The 21,335-nt window shown below is 50.9% G+C and overlaps 1 protein-coding gene across 1 annotated transcript; it reads left to right on the top strand.

Moving 5' to 3' along the window:
• Positions 1-6,076: 6,076 nt before the first annotated feature.
• Positions 6,077-20,757, top strand: ABCC10 (ATP binding cassette subfamily C member 10). Its single transcript, XM_050709639.1, is given in 23 exon segments — positions 6,077-6,523; positions 7,498-8,866; positions 9,821-10,048; positions 10,314-10,470; positions 10,944-11,083; positions 11,541-11,620; positions 11,757-11,928; positions 12,949-13,047; positions 13,246-13,435; positions 13,799-13,876; positions 14,262-14,453; positions 14,894-15,029; positions 15,406-15,601; positions 15,750-16,093; positions 16,265-16,434; positions 16,721-16,881; positions 17,279-17,532; positions 17,852-17,933; positions 17,935-17,998; positions 18,371-18,444; positions 18,446-18,469; positions 18,664-18,776; positions 20,255-20,757. Coding segments are annotated over 23 exon segments (4,620 nt in total). The 5' UTR covers positions 6,077-6,362; the 3' UTR covers positions 20,391-20,757.
• The last annotated feature ends 578 nt before the right edge of the window (positions 20,758-21,335 follow it).

The raw sequence follows: 21,335 nt of genomic DNA on the forward strand, positions 1-21,335 counted from the left end.
ATGGCATGGCGGGCGGGTGGTGAGGGGCGCTGCGCCCTACCCGGGGGATGCGCTCGGGTGGCTGCCTCGTCCTGTCTGCTGCCGCTCCGGGGCGATGCCTCCTTCCCCCGAGGCCGCCGCCCGCCGGTCCCATGGGGCCGGGGAGCGGCTGGTAGAGGAGGGAAGGGGGCTGTGGGGAGCCTTGGTAGCGCCTGGCCCTGGGCAAGAGGCAAAGGGGGTTGGTGCTTCCTCCCTGCTGTGGGGCTCGTCCTTCGGCAGGAGCGAGGTGGGAAGCAGGCGCTGTTGGTCAGCTTTGGGGCTGCTGAGCCTTCGCTTCGGTAAATTTCTGAAGGACTGGGAAGGAATTGCCTTGTGCCTCCTCACCTGGGCACCTGCTATTGACCGTGCTCAGTGCAGGCATGTAAGTGTGGCTGTTTTGATGCTTGCTTGTAAGTGAAGCATGAAGTGTTCCTCCTGTTTCTTGCTACTGTGGGGAGGAAGAGTATTTTTGAATAACTGGAATGGGCTTGCAGCTAGACAACAGGCTGTACTGATCAGGTGTAGTAAAATACAATTTCCTCTTTGAATGCAGAGAAATGAAGGTTCCATAAAAAAAATCCACTTCCCAAATTCATGAGCCTTTATATCTTGGTTAGGAACTAGAAGAAGCTTCATCTGTCAAACTTTTATTTTTCCTTAATATGTAATGTCACTTTCCTCACTGGTGGTGAGGCACTGGAGCGGGTTGCCCAGAGAAGCTGTGGATGCCCCATCCCTGAAGGTGTTCAAAACCAGGTTAGATGAGGCCCTGAGTAACCTGACCTAGTGGGTGGCAACCCTGCCTATGGCAAGGGGCTTGAAACTAGATGATCTTTAAGGTCCCTTCCAACCCAAGCTGTTCTATGGTGTCATGAGCCCCTGTATTTGAAGACCTAGTCACTTTTGGTAGACTTGGGGGAGGGGGTTATCCTTGTTTTTTGGGAATGTATTTGCTAGAACATAACACGCTATTTGAAGCATGTTACTTAAAGCAGCAGTAAGAAACATCAGGTTTATGGGTGGGGGTCTGTCTGGTAATATAACAAGGTATTTCTGCTGGAAGTGGTTAGGTACAACTGCATGCTAAAAGTAACTGCCCCACCTTGACATTTTCTGAGTGAGTGCACCACTACACAGGCTCAGGAAATATGCTCAGCTATGCCAGTCATCAAAATAGGTAGAAGATATATAAAGACTATCTTATTTTCCGTTACCATTGTCTACTCTTCCCCCTTCTCTCCTATGGTTGTTAATGTTCATCAGTGACCTTAATTGAATAACAGGTATCCTGGGATATAAATTTCATGTTTGAAGTGCACAGCGTTCTGCAGATCTGTTTCTGGTGTATGGAAAACGTAACGATAGTGGAGACAATTAATACTGAACCTTTTCCAGCTAAGTACCCCAGGCAGCAGAGATGGTAACAGTTGGATAGGCACAGGGTTGTGCTTTATGAGAACTACAAAACTGATGTTTCTCTGGGGGTTTCTCCTCTAGTTTTATATCATAAATGGCACCCAAACAGTTTCGTACTATAAGGAATATATATTCGCACAGATGTATTCTGATTTTTCATTAAAAGAAATGGTGTATTTTTTGTGCCTCAGTGTCTATGTCAGGTACTTAGTTTCAATAACTGAAATAAGTAAAAACAGCCTTAAAAAGGGGAAAAATTGATTCATTTGGCTTTGGATGCCTTTTCTGCTATGTTGCTTTCCTTAATCCATTAGTGGGTAACACTGGTGGTTGAGGGACAGTTGGACCAGATGATCGTAGAGGTCTTTTCCAACCTTTATGATTCTATGAAAAAATGTTAAACCAGTTTGATTTCAAAACAGTCAAAGGTAAAAAGCTGTAAAACCAGGAAAACCACTAAGATGTTTTTTCTTTTTCATGTTGGGTTCTATATAAAGTTAGGCATATAGTATCTAAAGTCTTTGCAAAATTCTAGAACATCTAAATATTAACTTTCTTTTGGCCTTGTATCCAAAGGAGGTGTCCTGGTGGCTTATGGTGAGAGATTTAAGTGGTGTTTGGAAAGTGAAGGAATCCAGATGCCACTAAAAGATCAGAAAGTTCACTAAAACTTCACTACATGCCAGCAAGTAAACTGGAGGAGGGAGGAATGGAAAAAAGAAGCGAAGAGTGTATGTGCTATAGTGTGCTTTTTTTTTTTTAAATAAGGTCAGAAGATAAAGATTCCATTTGTTGGCAAAACATACTTGACTGACTACTGTTCATTAACATTTTGTAGCACCCTGTTATCTTACTGAACATCCCTTTACAACTATTAGACTCATTCTGTACTTGCTGTAGTGTCCTTTTTCAGTCATGCCTTACTGAATCAAGTTTTTAATGAACTGAGCACTCACAGTAGAACTCAGTTAAATTAATACTAAGATTAGCACTAAAATTTGTGCCCAATGGCGCAGAGGAAACTGAGGGTTCTCATCTCTTTGCAAGAAAAAGTGCTATAGTCTGCTCCAGGATTTGGAAAAAATGAGTCAAGGTCCTCACCTGCTTCGTAGAGGTTTGTAATACTCATGCAACCGATGGTCCAGACTCTCATCGGACAAAGGAGGTGCCAGTCAGTCTGCTCTGCTACCAGTTCATCTCCCAAACTGCTCTTTGGAATTCCAAAACTCATCAGAGGAGGTCAGAGGAACTTGCAATTAGCTGCTGCTTGGAGCTGCTTAGCTAATTGGATGCTGAGGGCAAAGTTGGGGTAATAAGGTGCCTCTGAATTCTTGTTTGGCCTCAAGGAAGAAAGTCACAGGAGCAAAAGGCATTGAGAAATAGAAGAACAGAATAAGAAAAGTTAGTAGTAGCTCTATATGAACAAGTAAACAGTAATCAGATCTGATGTTAATTCAGGTTAATTTGAGGTTTAAAAAAAATAGTATAGAGAAAAACGTGTCAATTACAATTTTTTACCTTCGTACATCTAAGTCAAGAATAGATCCAGGGGTGTGAGGCAGCCGTGCAGCACTACCTGTAATGTTAAAATGCTGGGTAACTAATAAGAAGACAGGCAATTCCTGTGGTTTTGTGATAAAATGAGTATTCTTGTGAGAAAGTGCAGTGGAAGATTCTCCTCTCTATTTTGAACTTTGCTTTTTTTTTTTCCCCATGGAAGGCAGTGTGAAAAATGTATGTTGTCTTCAGGTCCAGGCAAAGCAACCCATTCATGAAAAATTTTGGGTTGATCCAAGTAATCAAGCCATTCTTGGTCATGATGTCATGGAATTTGAGGATGGTTCAACTGATAGGAGAGCCCTGGCTGCAGGCACGGAAAATGCATCCAAATAGACAATTGCTTTCAGAGATCTTACATCTATAATTACAAGGTTGATATTTCTGAATTTAAGGCTTGTCTAGACTGGCTTCTGTTTCAGTTCAATATTTACTTTTAGCTGGGAAGTGGAACGGACATGGAGCCTACACTCCTTCTCTGACTCCCCAGTCCTGGGAGGGGTATTAAGTAATCTGTTACCAAATAAATTCATAAGAGAATTGGGGGACAGTCTCCCTTTTCCCAGATTGCTTTTCCTCACTGTAGATATTTCAGTCTAGACTGTTGAAAAACTCTGGCTAATAGACAATGAATAAAACCTGACCTGTGTTGGACTGTGGGGGTGGATTAAATCAAACCTGGTGTGTTTTTTGTTTTTCCATTTGAATGCTCTGATTCTTTGATAAATATCAGGTGCATGATTATTTATAGTATGCAAGGTACTTTGTAACTAATACACCCACAAGCCTGTATTTCACATGACACATCTTAAATCAGTCAAATATGTAGCAGTAAATGTCACAGGCAGCAATATTCGGGAAGAGGGGAAATAGTCGACAGGAAGCATGAAAATAAGGAATGGTTTAAATGCTGGCCTTGCTCGTATTTAAGTGTATTTAGGCAGAACAGGCACCAGTGATTTCAGATCAGTTAGGGTGGATTAATATTCTCAGTGGCACATGAAAGCTGCCCATCTTTCAGTCCATGTGGGGAAGTTCATGGTTTTGAAGATTAAAAGAGAGGTTAGGAGAGATGAGCAAGCAGAAGCAGCACACAAAATGAGAATGCCAGAATACAACGTGGTTGAAATGAAGAACTCTTGAGAGTGATTAATTCAAGGGAGAGGGGATGCTCTTTGTCCTGATATCTGAGAACTTCTTTGGTTTCTTACAGTCGGGGGAGGCTTTTTTCCCCCATTTGGAATGAAATAAAATACTGGAACGATGAAATCTGAAAGCTTCACTTGTGTGCAGCTCATGCTCCATCCTCATATCTGAGCTGTGTTAAGAAGTTGCTGTCTTAAGAACTTGCTGGTTTCATTTTTTGAAGGGAAACTTCCTTGAGTGTAAAGAACATAATACTTACTATCAAGGCCTCTACCTGAAAGTTTATTCTAGAAACCTTTGAACAGCCTGTGGGAGAAGGACCAGATGATCTAAATGCACCTAGTGTACAGATCATTAGCTTACTGGAACACAAAAAGGCAGCCTTACAACTCTGGCACACAAGTGAAGATTACTTTCAGGACTGTGAGAAATCAGAATCCTCAAAGACAACAATTAAACAAGGATACATATATAGATTTAGGAAAACAGCACTATGCTAGAAGGTTGACCTGCACCTGAGTAGAAATTCTGATCCCTCTTCAGGTTCATATATTGTAAGGCAATAAGGGCTCTCAGTAACTAATAACACAGTGAATGTTTCCTTCTTGTTCCTCTTTATAGTACAGTCTTCACACCAATTAGGTTTCTGTGCAGGACTCTGAGAACAGGAGTAGTATGTCTTCGGTCTCCACCTGAAAGCTGATTTTCTGATATGATGGTCCCCAGTCCTGAAAATCTGTGGAGAAGATGGAGGACTGACGAAGCTTGACCAAAAGAAAGAGACCTTTTCTCATATGGCAAGAACAAGATCAGAGAAGAGCAGCCTGGTGTGAAAGGAGTTTCTGAACTTGTGTGGGATTCCTGTAGGGATGGTAGGTGCCCTGACAGGTCTTCCCATACTTCTCCTGCTTCATAAGCTCACAGCAAAAGCTTTTTGGTGGTGCCAGCTGCTTACTACTATGCCTTTCTCTCCTGCTTCTTTGAAGGAAACCATGATTAGAGGGTACTGTGGCCTCCAAGCATCTGCTCTTACCTCTCTGTCTCACTCCTCTGACCAGATTGCTCTGTCTTCCTAGACAGGAATGTCACTGACATTCTGCTTTTTTGGCACCCTGCTGATAACGCTTCCAAGCTCTGAGAATGCTTTATTGTCCCTCTGAAGAGCTGTGTGTTGAAAGTAAAATTTTGCTACCTGTGATTACTCACGGGGATACACTAATTTTCCCTGGCAAGAGAGATTACTGAGGGGGGGTTTGGGAAAAATGAATTACCCAGAGCACCTGCCATAAAATCACCAGTAGCAGCTACAATTGCCAGGATGTGTGCTGAGTTTACCGCATACACTTATTGTATAACAATTTGGAGGGGTTCGGGCTGGATGTCTTCTGGTGTTATTGCCTCAGGTGGGAAGCTGAGCATTTACTCACTTGACAATGCAACATACTCTTGTGATGAAGGCTGAGTCTCATATTCTGCGATGCTACTTGCATGTGTTATGTTCCAGAGGGCCACAAGCGACGAACGCTACGCCCTTAAAAGCATTTACTTCGTAATTTATGAGCCCAGCTACCGCTGCCAGGCAGCCGCCAGGGGGGGCACGGGGCGGCCTGGGCCGGGCCGGGCTGGGCTGTGTCGGGGGGCAGAGGTTGGAGCCGGAGCAGGCCGCAGAGCCGGGGCCTTGCCAGGGCTCCCGGCCCCGGGGGCGGCGGGGCGCGGGCATGGAGGGTTCGGCCGGGGCGGGGGGGCGGGGGCGCTGCAGGTTCCGTCAGTGCCGCTGCTGGACCTGCCCGGCCCGGCTCGGCCCGGCTCGGCCCGGCCCGGTGTGGGTCCCTGTGAAGACGTGGAGGGGCGTGAGCGATAGGGGCTTGTGTGCGCAGCTCGCTGTGTTTTGCTGAGGGGCGCAGGCGGGCTGGTGCTTCCCGAGGTGATTTCAGGGGGCGAGCTGGCCGTGAAACCCTCGGCCTGGGAGCGAGCTGGAAGTCTCAGATTGCCAGAGCAGCGGGGTGACCTGAGGAGACGGCGTAAACTTGAGCTGGGGCTTGATCAGTGCGCAGAGGAGATGATAAGACAGCAGGCGTGCGATAGCCCAGCCTGGACTGCACGCCCCAGGAAGTTGTTTCTAGTCCTAGGTTCGTTTCGTGTCACAGTCCGCCCCGGCTGGGGCTGTACTTGGCCCGTGCCTCACGCTCCTTTCTCTTTCCTACCCTAGGAGCTCCCAGTAAGAGATGGAGAACATCCTGACAGGCTTGTGTGGCACCGGCCCGGAAGATCCGCTCCCGCTGTGGGTCCATGGCAGCATTGGGCATTGCTTTAATCAGCTGACGTTAAATGCGATTCCTCATGCGATCCTTGCAGCGGTCAGTGCCTGCTTCCTTGGCACTCCCAGGTATGACAACTAACTCGTCTAGCTCTTGATTATTGTGCAGGGCTGGAGGCAGGGTGGAAAGGCTGGAAATTAGCTCTCTCTGTAATGTACTGAGTATGTCCTTAGAGAACAACACGATATTGCAATGCTATTACATTTGTCAGCATCTGTCCTAATTCAGAGTACTGTGTCCAGCTCTGGTCCCTCCACTGCAGAAAGGAGTCCAGAGAAAATGGAGAGGATACTGAGAAAAAAAAAAAAAAAAAAGAAAAACAGAAAATAAGTGAAAAGAATTTCAGTGAATGGGGATTGGGAAAACTGGGGGTCTTGCAGGAGAGTATATAAATCCAAGGTGGCATGGAAGATATACATAAGGTAATAAGTGATTCAGAGAAACAAAAAAGTTTTCCTGTTTACTCTCTTGAATTTGTAAACATGACAATGTTGAATGGCCGCAAATGATAATGAAGCAAGTGATAATGAAATCTCTTGTTGGGCAATAGATAATGGACTTTACTTAAACAGCATCACTGAAACCAGGAGTGAGAAAAAAAATCTGTCTGGAGAAAATATCACAAAGATGAGAGAAATCAAGGATTTGAAATGTGACACAGAGAATTTGATCATCAAAATGTTGAATATACTTTTCTGTTAATCTTCAAGGACTGGAGTCTGATTTGACCACAACATACCACAGTTGCAAACAAATTTATGTAGATAAAGGCTATTCATGGTATCTGAATCTCTGGTATTGATTTTTTACTGGACTTTATTGACCTGCTCTAGTTCAGCAACACCTACGATCTGAAAAGATTACGAATCTAGGGAAGGGAATGCAAAGGTTACAAATTGGGAAGTGAATACAAAGAAATTAATTAAGAATGAGCAGATAAAGAGGGGAAGAGGTGGGAAAGAAAGGAGAGTGTTGACTCTCCTTGTCATGAGATGTGATGGAATACCAACTGTGAAGTTTTTTCTGCTCTTTCCCCCTCTAGATCTGGCTCTGGGGTGCCTCGCCAGCCAGGCTGGAGATGCAGAATTGCTGCTTCTTTTATACTCGCCGGCCTGTTCCTCGCTGATATAATCCCAGCCGCCATTTCTCAGCAGGAGCTGGGCCCTGTCTACCTGGAAGTGCTGGCCAGTGGCATCGCCGCACTGACGTGGCTCACTCACGGCGTCGCTCTGCTCATGCTCTGCAGGTCCATTCATGGCTCTACCAGGGGCCCTGCAGCCCTGGCTCTCCTCGCTCTCTTACCCCTACCTTCTCTCATCATCACGCTGGTCTGGTACTGCCAAAGGGGGACAGCTTGGTCCCCTGCCCACCCTGCTGTCTCCTCCAGGTTCACCATTCTCTGTCTGCAGCTGGCGTCTCTGCTGGTGTATGTGATTAGCTACCTCTTACCCACCACTGAAAGGCACGAATTCCTCTCCATCAATAGCTCCTGGCAGCAAGACCAGCTCATCTCAGAGCCAGGCACCTCTGTGTCGGGTCAGCAGCGAGTGGCAGAAGATGGGGAGAGCTGGCTCTCACGCTTCTTTTATGTTTGGATGAACCCTCTTATGGAACGTGGCTATCAGTGGAAGCTGAACCAGCCACAGGATGTCTATCTACTTCCTCGCCAGCTCCAGGCTGCCAGGGTTTGTGATCGGTTCTATGCCTGCTGGCAGAAGAAGGCGGCTCTGCACCAAGTAGAGGAGGAGACAGTGTCTCTTACTAGCCCAATCATTGCTGCAGGCGACGGGAGTAGCGATGTCCGGGACAGCTTGCACCGTGCCCAGGAGCCTGTGAGACTGTTCTCAGTGCTTCATGCGGTCTTTGGGCTTCGTTTCTACTTGCTGGGACTTCTCAAGCTGGCCGGCAGCCTGCTCAGTTTCTCGGGCCCCCTGCTTCTGAACCTGCTGGTGAACTTCATGGAGTCGCGGCAGGAGCCCCTGAGCCATGGGGTGCTCTACGCGCTGGGGCTCTTTGCTGGCTCCTTCTTGGGTGCTCTCCTGCGCAACCAGTTCAGCTACGAGGTGAACAAGATGACGCTGATGGTGCGGGCTGCCGTCATCTCTGCCATCTACCGCAAGGCCCTGCGTGTTGGCAGCACCAGACTTTCCCGCTTCACCGTGGGTGAAATCGTCAACTTCATGAGCACGGACGCCAGTAGGTTGGTCAACTTCTGCCTCAGCTTCCATGAGGTGTGGAGCCTGCCCTTCCAGTTTGCCATTACCCTTTACCTGCTCTACCAGCAAGTAGGGGTAGCCTTTCTGGGAGGTCTGGCCTTGGCACTGCTGCTTGTGCCCGTCAACAAGGTCATAGCCAACCGCATCATGATGAGCAACAAGGAGATGCTGCAGCACAAGGACGCACGGGTGAAGGTGAGGGGCAGCTGCTGGCTCTCTGAATTTGTTACGGCATTCTCTGCCCATTTGTCTCTGGAACATTGGCTTTTTGGCCCCTTGTGGTGAGTCCCAAGTGAGTGAACGACTTTTGGGAAAAGTGCTAGAGGGGGCGCATGTGTAAGTGGTTCAAAAGTATTTCAGGGTGAGGCATGTTCACCACCTGCAAGATAGCAAACCTCTAATGTTTGTCTTGCCCCCTGGGCAAATTAAAGTTCCCTTGCAGGTTCCTTTTCCACGTGTAATAGTTAACATGGGTCTCCTGATTGCTTCCTTTAGAGACGCTTCCGTTCTGTTACTCGAGTAATGCTATCAGTGGTGAGGTGTCTTGCAGCCTGGACAAACGCAACAATCATGGATGTAGTGGTTTTATTTCGCTCCAGCTTGGCACCCTCAGTCAGCTCTTCCACAGCTGTTTGGAGCTTTTGAAATATTTATCTTCCTAACAGAAGGTGCATCTAGTTGTACGGGATGTGCTGGACCTTCTCCAGCTATTGCGAGACTGGTTTGTTCAGTGAACTCTTCCTGGTTTCCTTTCATGTCAGGCACAAGCCCATCTCAGCTGGCTCTGCACATGCTGACCTGAGAGCAGGAGCGAGAGGGGAACATACTACAGGGATACCTGAGCTGCTGGATGTGGGCCAGCTTGGCTCTGGACACAGGCTAGCTGTGAAGTTGTCGTGTTTTGCCTTTTCCTGAACCTTATGCAGCATAGGTAGCTGAGCAAGCTGCTGTGGAATGAGAAGGGGCAAAGTTCTCAGGAGCTGCCACTTGAGTTTATGCATCTGTTAGCAATAAATGGCTCCTGGTATCTCTAGCCTGGCCCTTAGCAGGAGGCAGCTGCAAACCTGGGCCCAGCCCAGATGCCTCGCTGGCATTTGGTGTGTTGGGCAGCCACTGGTTACTAGATGTGATTTTCCCCTTTGCCTGCAGCTAATGACCGAGTTCCTAAGAGGCGTTCGTGTGATCAAGTTTTATGCCTGGGAGAAGCACTTCAGCACCAGGATAAATGCCTGCCGGGCTAAAGAGCTGCAGAAGTTGCGAGCCATCAAGTACTTGGATGCCGTGTGCGTGTACCTGTGGGCAGCACTGCCTGTTGTTGTCTCCATTGTCATCTTCATCACCTATGTTCTGTTGGGTCACCAGCTCACTGCCACAAAGGTGAGTGAAGGAGGAGATCCCAAGTGACAGCACTGCTCACCGGGGGTAGCAGGGAGAGCTCTAAGTCAGATACCTCAGAGCTCTGACGAGGTAGAGTAACTAGGAGAGCCTAGTTAGAGCCCTGAGGCATCTTCTCTGTGCAATGAACACATCCTGTATCTCCTTACAGCTCTTCAGGCTCTCATTGGTGAAGCTGTTTGAAGAGCACGAGATGCCAGGGAAGTACAGCCTCCGATTTATGTTTCTTCCCTTACTTGTGCTGCAGGTCTTCACAGCGTTGGCCCTTGTAGGGATGCTCATTCTCCCCCTCAACAGCTTCCCATGGGTGTTGAATGGGACCTTGGAAGCCAAAGTTTCCCTGGATCGAATCCAGCGTTTCCTTGAACTCGAGGACCAGGACCTGGAAGCTTATTATGCCCTAGGTAATGGGGAAGGATGCTGCTGGGTTTGGGACTCTGGGCAGGAGATGTTTGTAGCAGAAAGCATTCCTCTTTACCAAATGTAGGCCATTGCTTGTCCCTAAAGAGCCCCACCATTAGCGTGCCTCTAGAACAAGCTGCTCCCTCCCCTGTCCGAAGGTCTGCCAATGAAGCCTTCAACAACCTCAGCTTGGCCTGACAGAAAGGTTTGGGTGTGTGCCCTCTCCTAAACCATCACTGCTCCCTTTCTCTCCTTCCTTGCCATTTACCAGCTCCCTTTCACCTTCAACAATAAGAAAACCAGGTTATCCGTACAGTGTCTCCCTGAGAGTGTCTCATTCTGGGGTTGGTCCAGAGCATCCTGGCTGTGCCCTCTCCCTGCCTCTTCCATTTGGGAACAAAACTGATAGTATTTGTTATGTCAGGTCCCTGCCGTTCTCTGTCCTTCTTGTTGTAGTGTTGCTTTTCCCTTGCAGGTAGCCCTTCAGGTACGGCTTCTGCCATAGAGATGCGAGGTGCAGATTTTTCATGGGCACCAGTCAAAGAAGACAGCACCAGCCAGCCCTTATCCACAGGCACTCTGCAATTGCACATCGAGAACCTCTCAGTGAGAAAGGTGAGCAGGAATGCAGGAGGAAACAGAGAAAAATGGCACTAGAGGAGCTGGGGTGACATGTTTTCTTGGTCTTAAGAGCCATATATCAAGATCTTTTCTTTGTCCAGAGGCACAGGACACATACCACATCTCTCAGAGCTGAAATAGGCTGGGGGAGTTCAGGCTTGGCTCACAGACGGCAAAGAACTCCCTCTACTTTCCACAGCTGCTGCAGGCGAGGATTAAGCTGGGCACGCATCTGGGCTCCAGAGTAACTTGGTTGTTAACACTCCTTGCAGACTTGTGTCCTGCCACATCAGGGATCTGGTTCATGCCGCAGCTGTGCTGAGCTCTGCGGCTGTACTTGTGAGACAGTCCTAGCTTAGGACAGCTCTCAGCTTTCTTACAGGCTCAAGAAACCTGGCAAAGCCGGCGTGCATTAGCTCACCAGGTTGCTCCTTTTCATTTCCCTTTACAGGGGATGCTCTTGGGAGTTGTTGGCAAGGTCGGCTCTGGCAAGAGCTCTCTGCTTGCAGCCATCACTGGAGAGCTCGTTAAGTAAGTAACCCAAAGACTGCTCCCTCCACGCCACAGCAGGCAAGGACCATCCAGAGCTGCCCATATTTACGGGTCATTTTGATCTGCTGATAGTTCACCTGTGCTGCCTTTCCATCCTCCTCTGGTGTGCTTGCAGACAAGGTGGACAAGTGTACGTCTGTGACCTGGAGCAAGGATTTGGTCTGGCCACACAGGAGCCTTGGATCCAGTTTGCCACTGTCCGTGAGAACATCCTGTTTGGGCGGGACTACGATGCCAGGCTGTATGAGGAGGTGGTGGAGGCCTGTGCCCTCTCTGAGGACCTGAACGTGAGTGCCTGAACTCTAAACCTTCCTGGGCCGCCTCGGCCAGCTTTTGCGTCCAGCCTGAGCCTCACGGGGAGGAGTTCTCATTCTTGCAGGCTTGAGCCTGCTTTTGCAGTGTCCCAGTCACAGGGGCTGGAGCTAGGTGATCGTTAAGGTCCCTTCCAAACCAAGCCATTCTGTGATTCTGTGATTCCCAATCCCAGACCATACCTAGCCCCGCTGTTCGTTAAGGCGTGACGTCACTTTGGTAGCGCTTTGGATGGTTTCCTCTGCGCTGAGTTCTTCATCCTGGGGGAAGATGTTCTTTGCAACTGGCTGTTGACTGCCGGGTTTTGCAGGCAAAACCTATCAGCAGCTGATGCTCTTTTGTATCAGAGGGTGACTCCCTGGGATCTGGAGGGGCTGAGTCTGTGGTCCTCCCATCAGGAATGCATGTATGCTAGGTTTGAAGCTTGTGGCTACGTTAGCCAGTGAACTTTCTGTTACACCTGACAGGAAACTTGCCTCTTCCTCTGAGTTTATAAACTGGAGCCCAGTTTTCTGAAGTGCCTCTGAAGCACTAGAAGTTCCTGCTTACTTCAGCAGGAGTTGTGAATGCTATATAAGATAAGGTATTTATTTGAGAAGTTGTAGACGTTGCCCATGGAAGTTGTTTCCGACTATTGACACTCAACTGTTTTTACTGTTTGGATGGGCCCTGGCATTGTTTTGTTGAAGGCACAGCTACTGCTCTCCCAGAAAAATCCTAGGCACAGTTTTAGAGTTGTCATGGACCAGAAGTTGCTCAGTGGGTGGTTCAGATGTGGCCACCTGCTGGAGTCTGAGAGACTCTGTTGACATAGAGGTTGCCAGGCTTGCCAGTTGTCTGCAGAACCAGGGTGTGTACTGTTGCATTGTTTCATTTCTGGTAAGAGGTCACCCTAAGGAGTTACTGCTGGCGTCAGGAGAGGGATCCCAGTGTTCTGATCCTGAGTCCCCAGTAGCTTCCTGCCCCTTTTAAATGGATTTTCTTGAATGTTTCAGATTTTACCAGCAGGTGACCAGACAGAGGTGGGCGAAAATGGCGTGACACTCAGTGGGGGACAGAAGGCTCGGATAGCCCTTGCCAGAGCTGTTTACCAGGTAAATAGCAAAGCAGCTGTGCTGTGTCCCGTGCCAAGTCAGATGCAGAGAAGTTGGAAGCACGCAGCTGTGCAGCGCGCTCTGGCAGCACGTCTTAAACCACATCGGGCTGTGTGCCATGCTGAGGCACTTGCACTCTTCAGCACTGCCTGCTCAGGCAGGGCCAGGGGCTGTATCCCTGTCTTTTGTCTCTCTCAGGAGAAAGAGCTTTACCTCCTTGATGATCCCCTGGCTGCTGTTGATGCAGATGTAGCCAATCATCTTATGCGGAAATGCATTCTTGGAGTTCTCCAACACAAAACCAGGATCCTTTGCACCCACAGGACTGAGTTTTTGGAGAAGGCTGATGCCTTGTTGTTGATGGACAATGGCAGGATAGTCAAGACAGGTACAGTGGCTGTCTTTGCAGGCATCCATTCGTGCCTGTGGGCTAGTTTTGAATGGCTTGAGCAAAGATGGCCATGAAGGAATAGGAGTAACTAGTGGGAAACCCAAAGAGGGATAAAGAGCTTGAGGGCACTGCATGTGGGCAAAGAAGGCAGTGTGGAAAGGAGCGTGCAGATGCACAGATACGGAGATGGGGAGCTGATAAGGCAGAAAGCCGTGGCAGGATATAAGGAGCAGAACCCTCAAGGATGCAGCTGCTGTGAAGAGGAAATACGGGATGTCGTGTTAGAGCAAAACTGGGCCATTTTGTAGCTGGAGTCTGTTCCTCTCAGTCTCTGAAGCATTTGCATGTCTCTCTTTGCAGGCACACCAGCTGATATCCTGCCACTTGTGGAAGCTATCCCCAAATTCAAGGACGTGGACAAGAGGCAGAAGGACAAAGGTCTGTACCTGGCAAGCTTGGGGGTGGCTGGGACAGTACAGCTCAGCTGAGCACCCAGGCAGAACCCGTACCTGATGGCTTAAGCAGAGCTCCCAGCACCCTGCTGTGCTGTGGCTGTGCTGATCTGTGGGTAGTCTGTTCACAGGGGGAGAGAAGGCCTAGGTACGATCAGGTGTTGGTCTGGAGCAGTGTTTGAATCTTCTTTTTCGTTTGTGGTCCGGATCTGGATGGAAGTCTGCCAGAATTGGTGCACCTACCTTGAAAGGGGAGAGAGGAGGGAAGAAAAGTCTTCCTCATGGCCTAGATTTGTTCCATGTGCAGCAAGGAGCAGCTCCAGGAGGTACTTACATTGCACTGACCTTTGCTTTTGCTTCTATCCCCACAGCCTCTGATGAGCAAAGCCAAGAAGAGGACATAGAGACAGAGGCAGAAGAATCATCCCAGGACAAACATCTTCTCCACAAGGAGGAGGAGAAGAAAGAAGGGGCAGTGGCTTTTCAGGTCTACAAGGCGTATTGGTTGGCAGTGGGCAGCTGCTTGGCGTTATCCATCCTCTTCTCACTGCTCCTGATGCAAGGTGAGGCAATGACCCAGGAGCACGTCTCTCTTTAGATGTTCCTCTCCTCTTGTTTCCTGGCTGTGTGGAGTCCAGGGAAGGAAAGAGGTTGGGGGTTTAATTGCGCTCTCTGCACCAGGAAGAACGCTTTTCTCTTCCACAAACTAAAAGTAGCGTGGTGGGGACAGGAGCGGGGAATACGCGGAAACTGGCTCTTGCCTCTCATTTGCTGCTGCAGTTGTATGTCTGCTCCTTTAGCAGTGCCCTGTCACTGCTGCAGCTCGTGGCAGTTCCCTTGCTCCTGCTCTGCTAGGAACAGTGCAGAGTGAACACAAGGGAAGACTAAACTGGGCAGTGAGACAAAAACAAAAGCTGCCCACCTACTTCCCTTCTAGGTTTCCTGCTTTGTATTTGCTGACTTGAAGGTTGAATCCCTCTTTATAGTCTGTCTCTCTTTGTAGCATCCAGAAATATCTCAGATTGGTGGCTCTCACATTGGATCTCCAGCATATCCAAGACAGCAAATACCTCTGTGATGGTCTGCTCAGCGTCCCTGCCATCTGCAGAGCTGCTTCTCTTCTCCACTGTTGGGCTTGTGTAAGTGAACACCGGACAGGCGATGCCAAAAAAAAAAAAAAAAAGCACTCCCATTTTGCCCTTGTGCTTTTGAATATCCTTCTGGAGACCACCCCACTGCAGGTGATCCATATAGCTGCTTTGAGAAAGACAGAATTGGAATCTCTGGCCAGAGGGGGAACTGATAAAGTGCCTGTAGGGCTTGTAACCTGAGGCTGACAGAAGACCCCTGGCTGTACAGTAATCAGAGCATTTCTCTCAGCATAGCAAAGGAGGAGTATCAGGCTGAAGTATCCTGATTTCCCCTTGAGTCTGCTTTTGGGTCCTGATGCCCTGTCTGAGTTTACTGCCATAGGGACCTTGGCAGATTGATAATCTTCCTCCTTCCCCGTTCTAGCTCCCCTGTTCAGGCTCTGGACACAGCCCCAGTCCCTTCCAACAGTTCAGCAGATGTGAATTTCTACCTGATGGTTTACGGGAGCATTGCAGGAGCCAACTCCCTCTTCACCATTTTTCGGGCCTTCCTCTTTGCTTATGGCACCATCCGTGCTGCCATTGTCATCCACAACCGACTGCTCCAGAGGGTTATAAAGGTAATGGTCAAAAAGTCCAGGACAGGCTGGGGTTCCTGCAAGTTTTCTGCCCTGCTATTCTTCTCATAGTTGGGAGTAAAGGTGTGAGAGATGGCTTTCTGCTGGCTTTAGCTGATGAGCTCTTGCTTTCTCATTCCCTTGTTGCCAGGCCACGGTCACCTTCTTTGACACCACGCCAACAGGCCGCATCCTGAACCGCTTCTCCTCAGACCTGTACTGCGTGGATGACACCTTGCCATTTATCCTCAACATCTTCCTGGCCAACATGTACGGGCTCCTGGGCATGCTGGTGATAATCACCTATGGCCTCCCTTGGATTGGCCTGGTCTTACTCCCTCTGGCTGCCCTCTACTTCTCTATCCAGCGCTATTATCGGCGCACGTCGCGGGAGCTCAAGCGCCTTTACAGTCTCACCCTGTCTCCCATTTACACTCACTTCTCAGAGACCCTCTCGGGACTGAGCAGCATCAGAGCCATGCGGGCAGCAGAGAGGTGAGTGGAAGGGAACAGCACCCAGGGGGCCAAAACTTTGGCTTTGCAGACCAGCACCATCGTGACGTGGGGCCGGTTACAGGGTGGTGGGAATGCCCCTGGTCTAGGGCAGCAGGGACGGGGGTAGAGTGGTGCACAGTCTGGTGTGAACCTCTGTTGTGCTCCTGCCAGGTTTGAGTTGGAGAATCAGCAGCACCTGGAGCAGAACCAGCGCTGCCTCTTTGCCAGCAACACAGCAATGCAGTGGCTGGACATCCGCTTGCAGATGATCGGGGTCGCTGTGGTTACTGCTATTGCAGGAATTGCCATCATCCAGCACCAGAAGGATCTGGGAAATCCAGGTGGGCTGCCAGGAACTGTTCTGTCCCCACCCTTGGGCTGTGGCCCAGGGGTTCCTCTTCTCCCAGTCCAGAGCTGCACATCTCCCTTTATCAGAGATCCAGAGCTCCCACTCCCTGTCACTCTGCTTGTTGCCTTCAGCTCCTGTTTCCTCCTTCTGCATGTCCCCCTCCTAGAGTCGGATCCCGGACTCCGGAGCGCTGACTTCGCCCGTTTCTTTGTCCTGCCACCAAGGTCCCAGCTCTTTCCCTGACGTTAACACTCTTGTTTATGTTTTTGTCCTCTCAGGACTTGTGGGCCTGGCGCTCTCATATGCCCTGTCTGTCACAAACCTTCTCTCAGGCCTCATTTCCAGCTTCACTATGACAGAAACCATGATGGTGAGTGTGGAGCGGACAGAGGAATACACTACAGACATCCCTGTGGAGCCCCAGGATAAAGTGGTCCAGGTAAAAGCTTAAATATGTTCTCAGGGACTGGCCCTGTGCCCTGCACTTGCCTCCAGGTGGAGATGAGAAGGTTCCAGTGTGCAGGGAGGGCCCTCACCTACAGAATCTGTTTTGATCATTTGTCCTTTACCAGTGCTTCCCAAGGCGGGGGTGAACCTCAGGCAGGAGTTGTTGCAGGCTAGAATGACAGGAAGGGTAGAAGAGCAGAAAGGGGTGGTAGGGCTACGCTGTGAGGGAAAAACAGGCATAGAAGGGGGCTGGAAACTGGAACTGGTCTGCACCTTGAGTCTCTTCGAAAGCCAAGCAACAGTCCAAAGGGGTGGATGGGGCTTGGTCTGCGTGAAGGTGAGGCTGAAGGTGACAGTGGGTCACAGTCACGCTCTGGTGCCCCCCTTAGGTTGCTGCTGACTGGCCAAGCAGGGGGCTTGTGGAGTTCCAGCACGTGGTCCTGGCCTACCGGGCAGGCCTGCCCAATGCACTCGACGGAGTGAGCTTCACCGTGTACCCCGGAGAGAAGGTGGGGATTGTGGGTCGCACAGGATCTGGAAAATCCACTCTTTTCTTGGCACTTTTCCGTATGCTGGAGCTGAAAGCAGGCCGGATTCTCCTGGATGGTGTTGACAGCCGGCTGGTGGGCTTGGAGGAGCTGAGGTATGGGGGTCTGAGCAGAGCAGGGGGCAGCCCAGGGGGGTCAGGAAGCTGAGAACTGTCAGTGGTCGGATGCCAAAGGGAAGAATGAGGAGGAAAGGGTTTACTGCCCGTGCATCCTCTTGTCTTGGCAGCTTCTTATGAGTTGCTTTGTTGTCACTGTAGAGCTGTGCTAAGGAAGCCAGGTGGAGTATGTGATCCATGCCCTGTATCTGTGTCTCTAAACTATGCGGAGAGACACTGCCCCAGGAAAAAAAAGTAAATAGGACTTTGGTTTTCTGCAGAACCCACCCCATGAGCTCTTGGCTCTCCTTTCTTGCAGATCTAGGCTGGCCATCATCCCCCAGGATCCATTTTTGTTCAGTGGTTCAATCCGGGAGAACCTGGACCCTCAGGGAAAAAGGACAGGACGCTGAGCTTCACGAGGTGCTAGAGCAGTGCCACCTGCGGGACGCAGTTACCCAGATGGGTGAGTCTGAACGCAGCGTGACGAGGTTGGTGAGCCCTGCTCCTGGGAGAGGGGAGAAGGCCTCAGCCTGGGCAGGGAGCTGAGGAAAAGAGGCCAGGTGTGCAGCAGGGAATTGGTTGGGTGAGGCCATCTCGCTGGTGAGGCCAGGCCTCAGCGAACGCCTGAGGGAGATGCCGGTCCCCTTGTTCTAGCAGAGCAGTGCATCTCCGTGCCAGCCGTTGTTTGCCTCTGAGCAGAAGAGCTCCAGTTCCCGAGGCTCGGGCCTGAGCAGGATTGGGATTTTGAGTGCTGCTGGGAAAGCCCCGGACTGGGGGAGCTGTGTGGGGGCTACGCACAGCCTGGTGGGGTGGCCGCTGAGCTTGCCTCCTGCAGGTGGATTGGACAGCGAGCTGGGAGAGAGAGGAACGAGTCTGTCTGTGGGACAGAGGCAGCTGGTGTGTCTGGCGAAGAGCCCTCCTGACGCAGGCCAAGGTGAGTGCCCGCTGCCATCCAAGCGAGGGGTGGAGGAGCTGCTGACAGCCCTGCTGGCCTGACAGGACGGAGCTCCAGAGGTGGGGTGTGGTGGGGACGGGTGGCCTGTGCTACCTTCTCAGGCTGTCCCTGGGCGGGGATTGGGGTCTCCCAGAGGGTGCGTGGGAGCTCCCGTCGCTCTCTGCCCCTGGCAGGTGTTGTGCATTGATGAGGCCACCGCCAGCGTGGATCAGAAGACGGACCAGCTGCTGCAGCAAACCATCCGCCAGCGCTTCGCTGACAAAACCGTTCTGACGATTGCTCACAGGTAGGGAGGAACCAGCGCTCGGCGGGTAACTTTATCCTGCCACAGTGTCATTCCCTCACAGGGAGCAGTGGTTACGCCTGCCACGCCTGGACCTTGAGCTGTGATGAGGCTTTTCAAGTGTGAAAGGACGGAACGTGCCTGTGTGCCTGTTCCGCTTTATTAGCCCCTGGGTGCTGGGAACAACTGGGTGTTAAAACGTCGTACCTAGAAACTGGGGGACAGCAAAGGGCAGAACACCACACCGTGTGGCAGATGGCTCTCCTGGGCACTGCCTGCCGGGGGCAGGGAGTGAATGAGGCCGTGTGGTTCTGCCTAACGGGGCAAGGCGCAGTGGAGAAACGTCCTACAGGAAGGAGCAGTTGGACCCACGGGTGGAGCAGGTGTCTCTGGCTCAGCAGAGGGCACTGCAGGACAGCCAGCGGCGAAGGGCTGCAGCCGGCTTCTGGCCGGAGGAGGCAGAACACGGTAATTCTGCTTTCCCAGCCCCTGAGCTTTGGTCCCCGCCTGCACCCGATGCTGGCCGGCTAGGTGTCGCCCAGGCAGGAGAGGGCAGCAGTGCTTGCTCCACAGAGGAGAGATTTAATGTAGGAGTAGGGGCAGAAGATGGTTACAGGCAGGACAAAACACAAATACCGTGGACACTGAGAAGGGGTGGGTCAGTATTAGGCAGTGGTCTCTGCCCAGAGTATTCTCGCAGATGCCAAGCGGAGAAGAATTTGGAGGAGGGATGTGCAATTGTGCGTAGGGTGTTATAAAGGGAACTGCTTCCCAGCACAAAGGTTAGCACAGAAATAAAAGTCGAACAAGCAGGTGGCGGGGGCTTGTGTCCTGCTGCACAGAAGTGGGAGAGGTGGATGACAGGCAGGGCGAGCTGGGCCTTGCGAGTGAATCGTGTGGGTCTCGTTAAATGAGCTAGATGGGAGGGAGGCAGGAGGGTGTGGTGGGAACGTGGCTCCCCCGCTAGGGAGGTTATGCAGAACGGGAGTAGAAAGGTAAGCACACCGTGGGCTGCGGTGTGTGTTTGGGGTGAGGGCAGGCCTTCTTTGATGGAGGAGCAATTATTGAGAAGCAGCAGCAGAGGAAGGAGTGACAGAAAGCAAAGCAGCAGATGGGTGAAATTTAGGACTGGAAGTGACAAGTACTTGTCCTTTGCCCCTCCAGGTCACTTCCAGTGCTGCAGCCTGGTACTTTTTTGGGAATGAACCAGAGTCCTGAACCACCTAGTGCTTTAATCTGCCCAAATCCTGTGTCCTGGCCTCCTGACTTGTAGTTTTGTAGGGCTGTAGTTCCTTACTAAACACTGCATGACCGTGCAAAGATATTACTGCTGCCCCGTCCATCCTCCCCAGGGCCAGCAACAAGGAGATCCTGGTCTCGGGCCACCCCTTGAGAGCAGGCAAGGCAGTGTGTGGGGTTTCTCCTCGGCTTCCCTAACTGCGGCTAACTTTCTACTCCTAACTTCCTCGGCTGTTCCACAGGCTCAACACCGTCTTGGACTCGGACCGCGTGCTGGTGATGCAGGCCGGGAGAGCGGCAGAGCTGGACTCGCCCAGCAGCCTGAGCCAGAAGGAGGGCTCCTTGTTCCAGCGCCTCCTGCGCAGCGGGCAGCAGTGACCTCCCTGCCGGGCTGAGCCCAGGCAGCCCCTCTGGCTCTGTGGCTGGCTTTCCTCCAGCATCAGCCAGCAGCTCTGTCCCTGCAGGGCCGGGAGCTGCTGAGGTGAGAGAAGGGGTTGTTCCTGCCTGCAGACAGCAACTGTGCGTCCTCAGGGACGGCAGCATGGCACGGCGGCCCTTCCTTTAGTAGGAAAGAGGGGAACGGGTGCTGAGGGCCATGCAAGCCTGGCTGGTGGGGCACTGTTCACCTCCCAGGCTTCCCTTTGAGATTTCAGAGGGCTTTTCTGTTCGCTGAAGAATCAGTGACTCCTAGTCTGAGACTGAGTCTCACATGTGCTGTTTAAAATAAAGTGGAAACGTCCTCGTGGAGCTGTGTTATTTGGGTCCGTCCCCTGTGCCCCCCAGACACAGATATCCTTTGAGAGCTACAGGAGTGGTGCCCTCTTTGCACAAAAACAACCCTGCCTGCTCCCTTGCACTGTCAGGGGACACTGAGTGCTCCAAGCTACCCCACAAGGCTGCACCCAGGAACCTTGCTTCCCTTTCTCCCAGCTTACAGAGGAGAAGACCTTCCCCCTGAAGGGCCAGGATGTGATTACGCTGAAGGCCTCTAAGATGAGTTTATTCCAAGACCATCTTTCCTAGGGGAACTCCCTATGACTCCTCTCCTGCTCCCAGCTGCACAAACACATGGCTTCTTTCAGTTTTAGGATCGATTTGCTCTTCCCATTAACGTTCTTGGGCTCACTTTTGCGTCTTCCCCTTCTCCCCAGCACTCTGAGGCAACACCTAGCATGTACACACTTCTGCTGTGCCGTCTTGAGGCAGGTCCCCTCTCCTTCCTCTAAGGCTGCCCGCAGGAGCCACCCCCACCCCGTGCAGCCCAGGTCCCCTCTTTGCCCAGTGACCCTGATAACCTCGGTAACCTTGGCTTCCCAAGCCAAG

Source organism: Cygnus atratus, chromosome 3, assembly GCF_013377495.2.
Source record: "Cygnus atratus isolate AKBS03 ecotype Queensland, Australia chromosome 3, CAtr_DNAZoo_HiC_assembly, whole genome shotgun sequence".
Taxonomy (NCBI): Eukaryota; Metazoa; Chordata; class Aves; order Anseriformes; family Anatidae; genus Cygnus; species Cygnus atratus.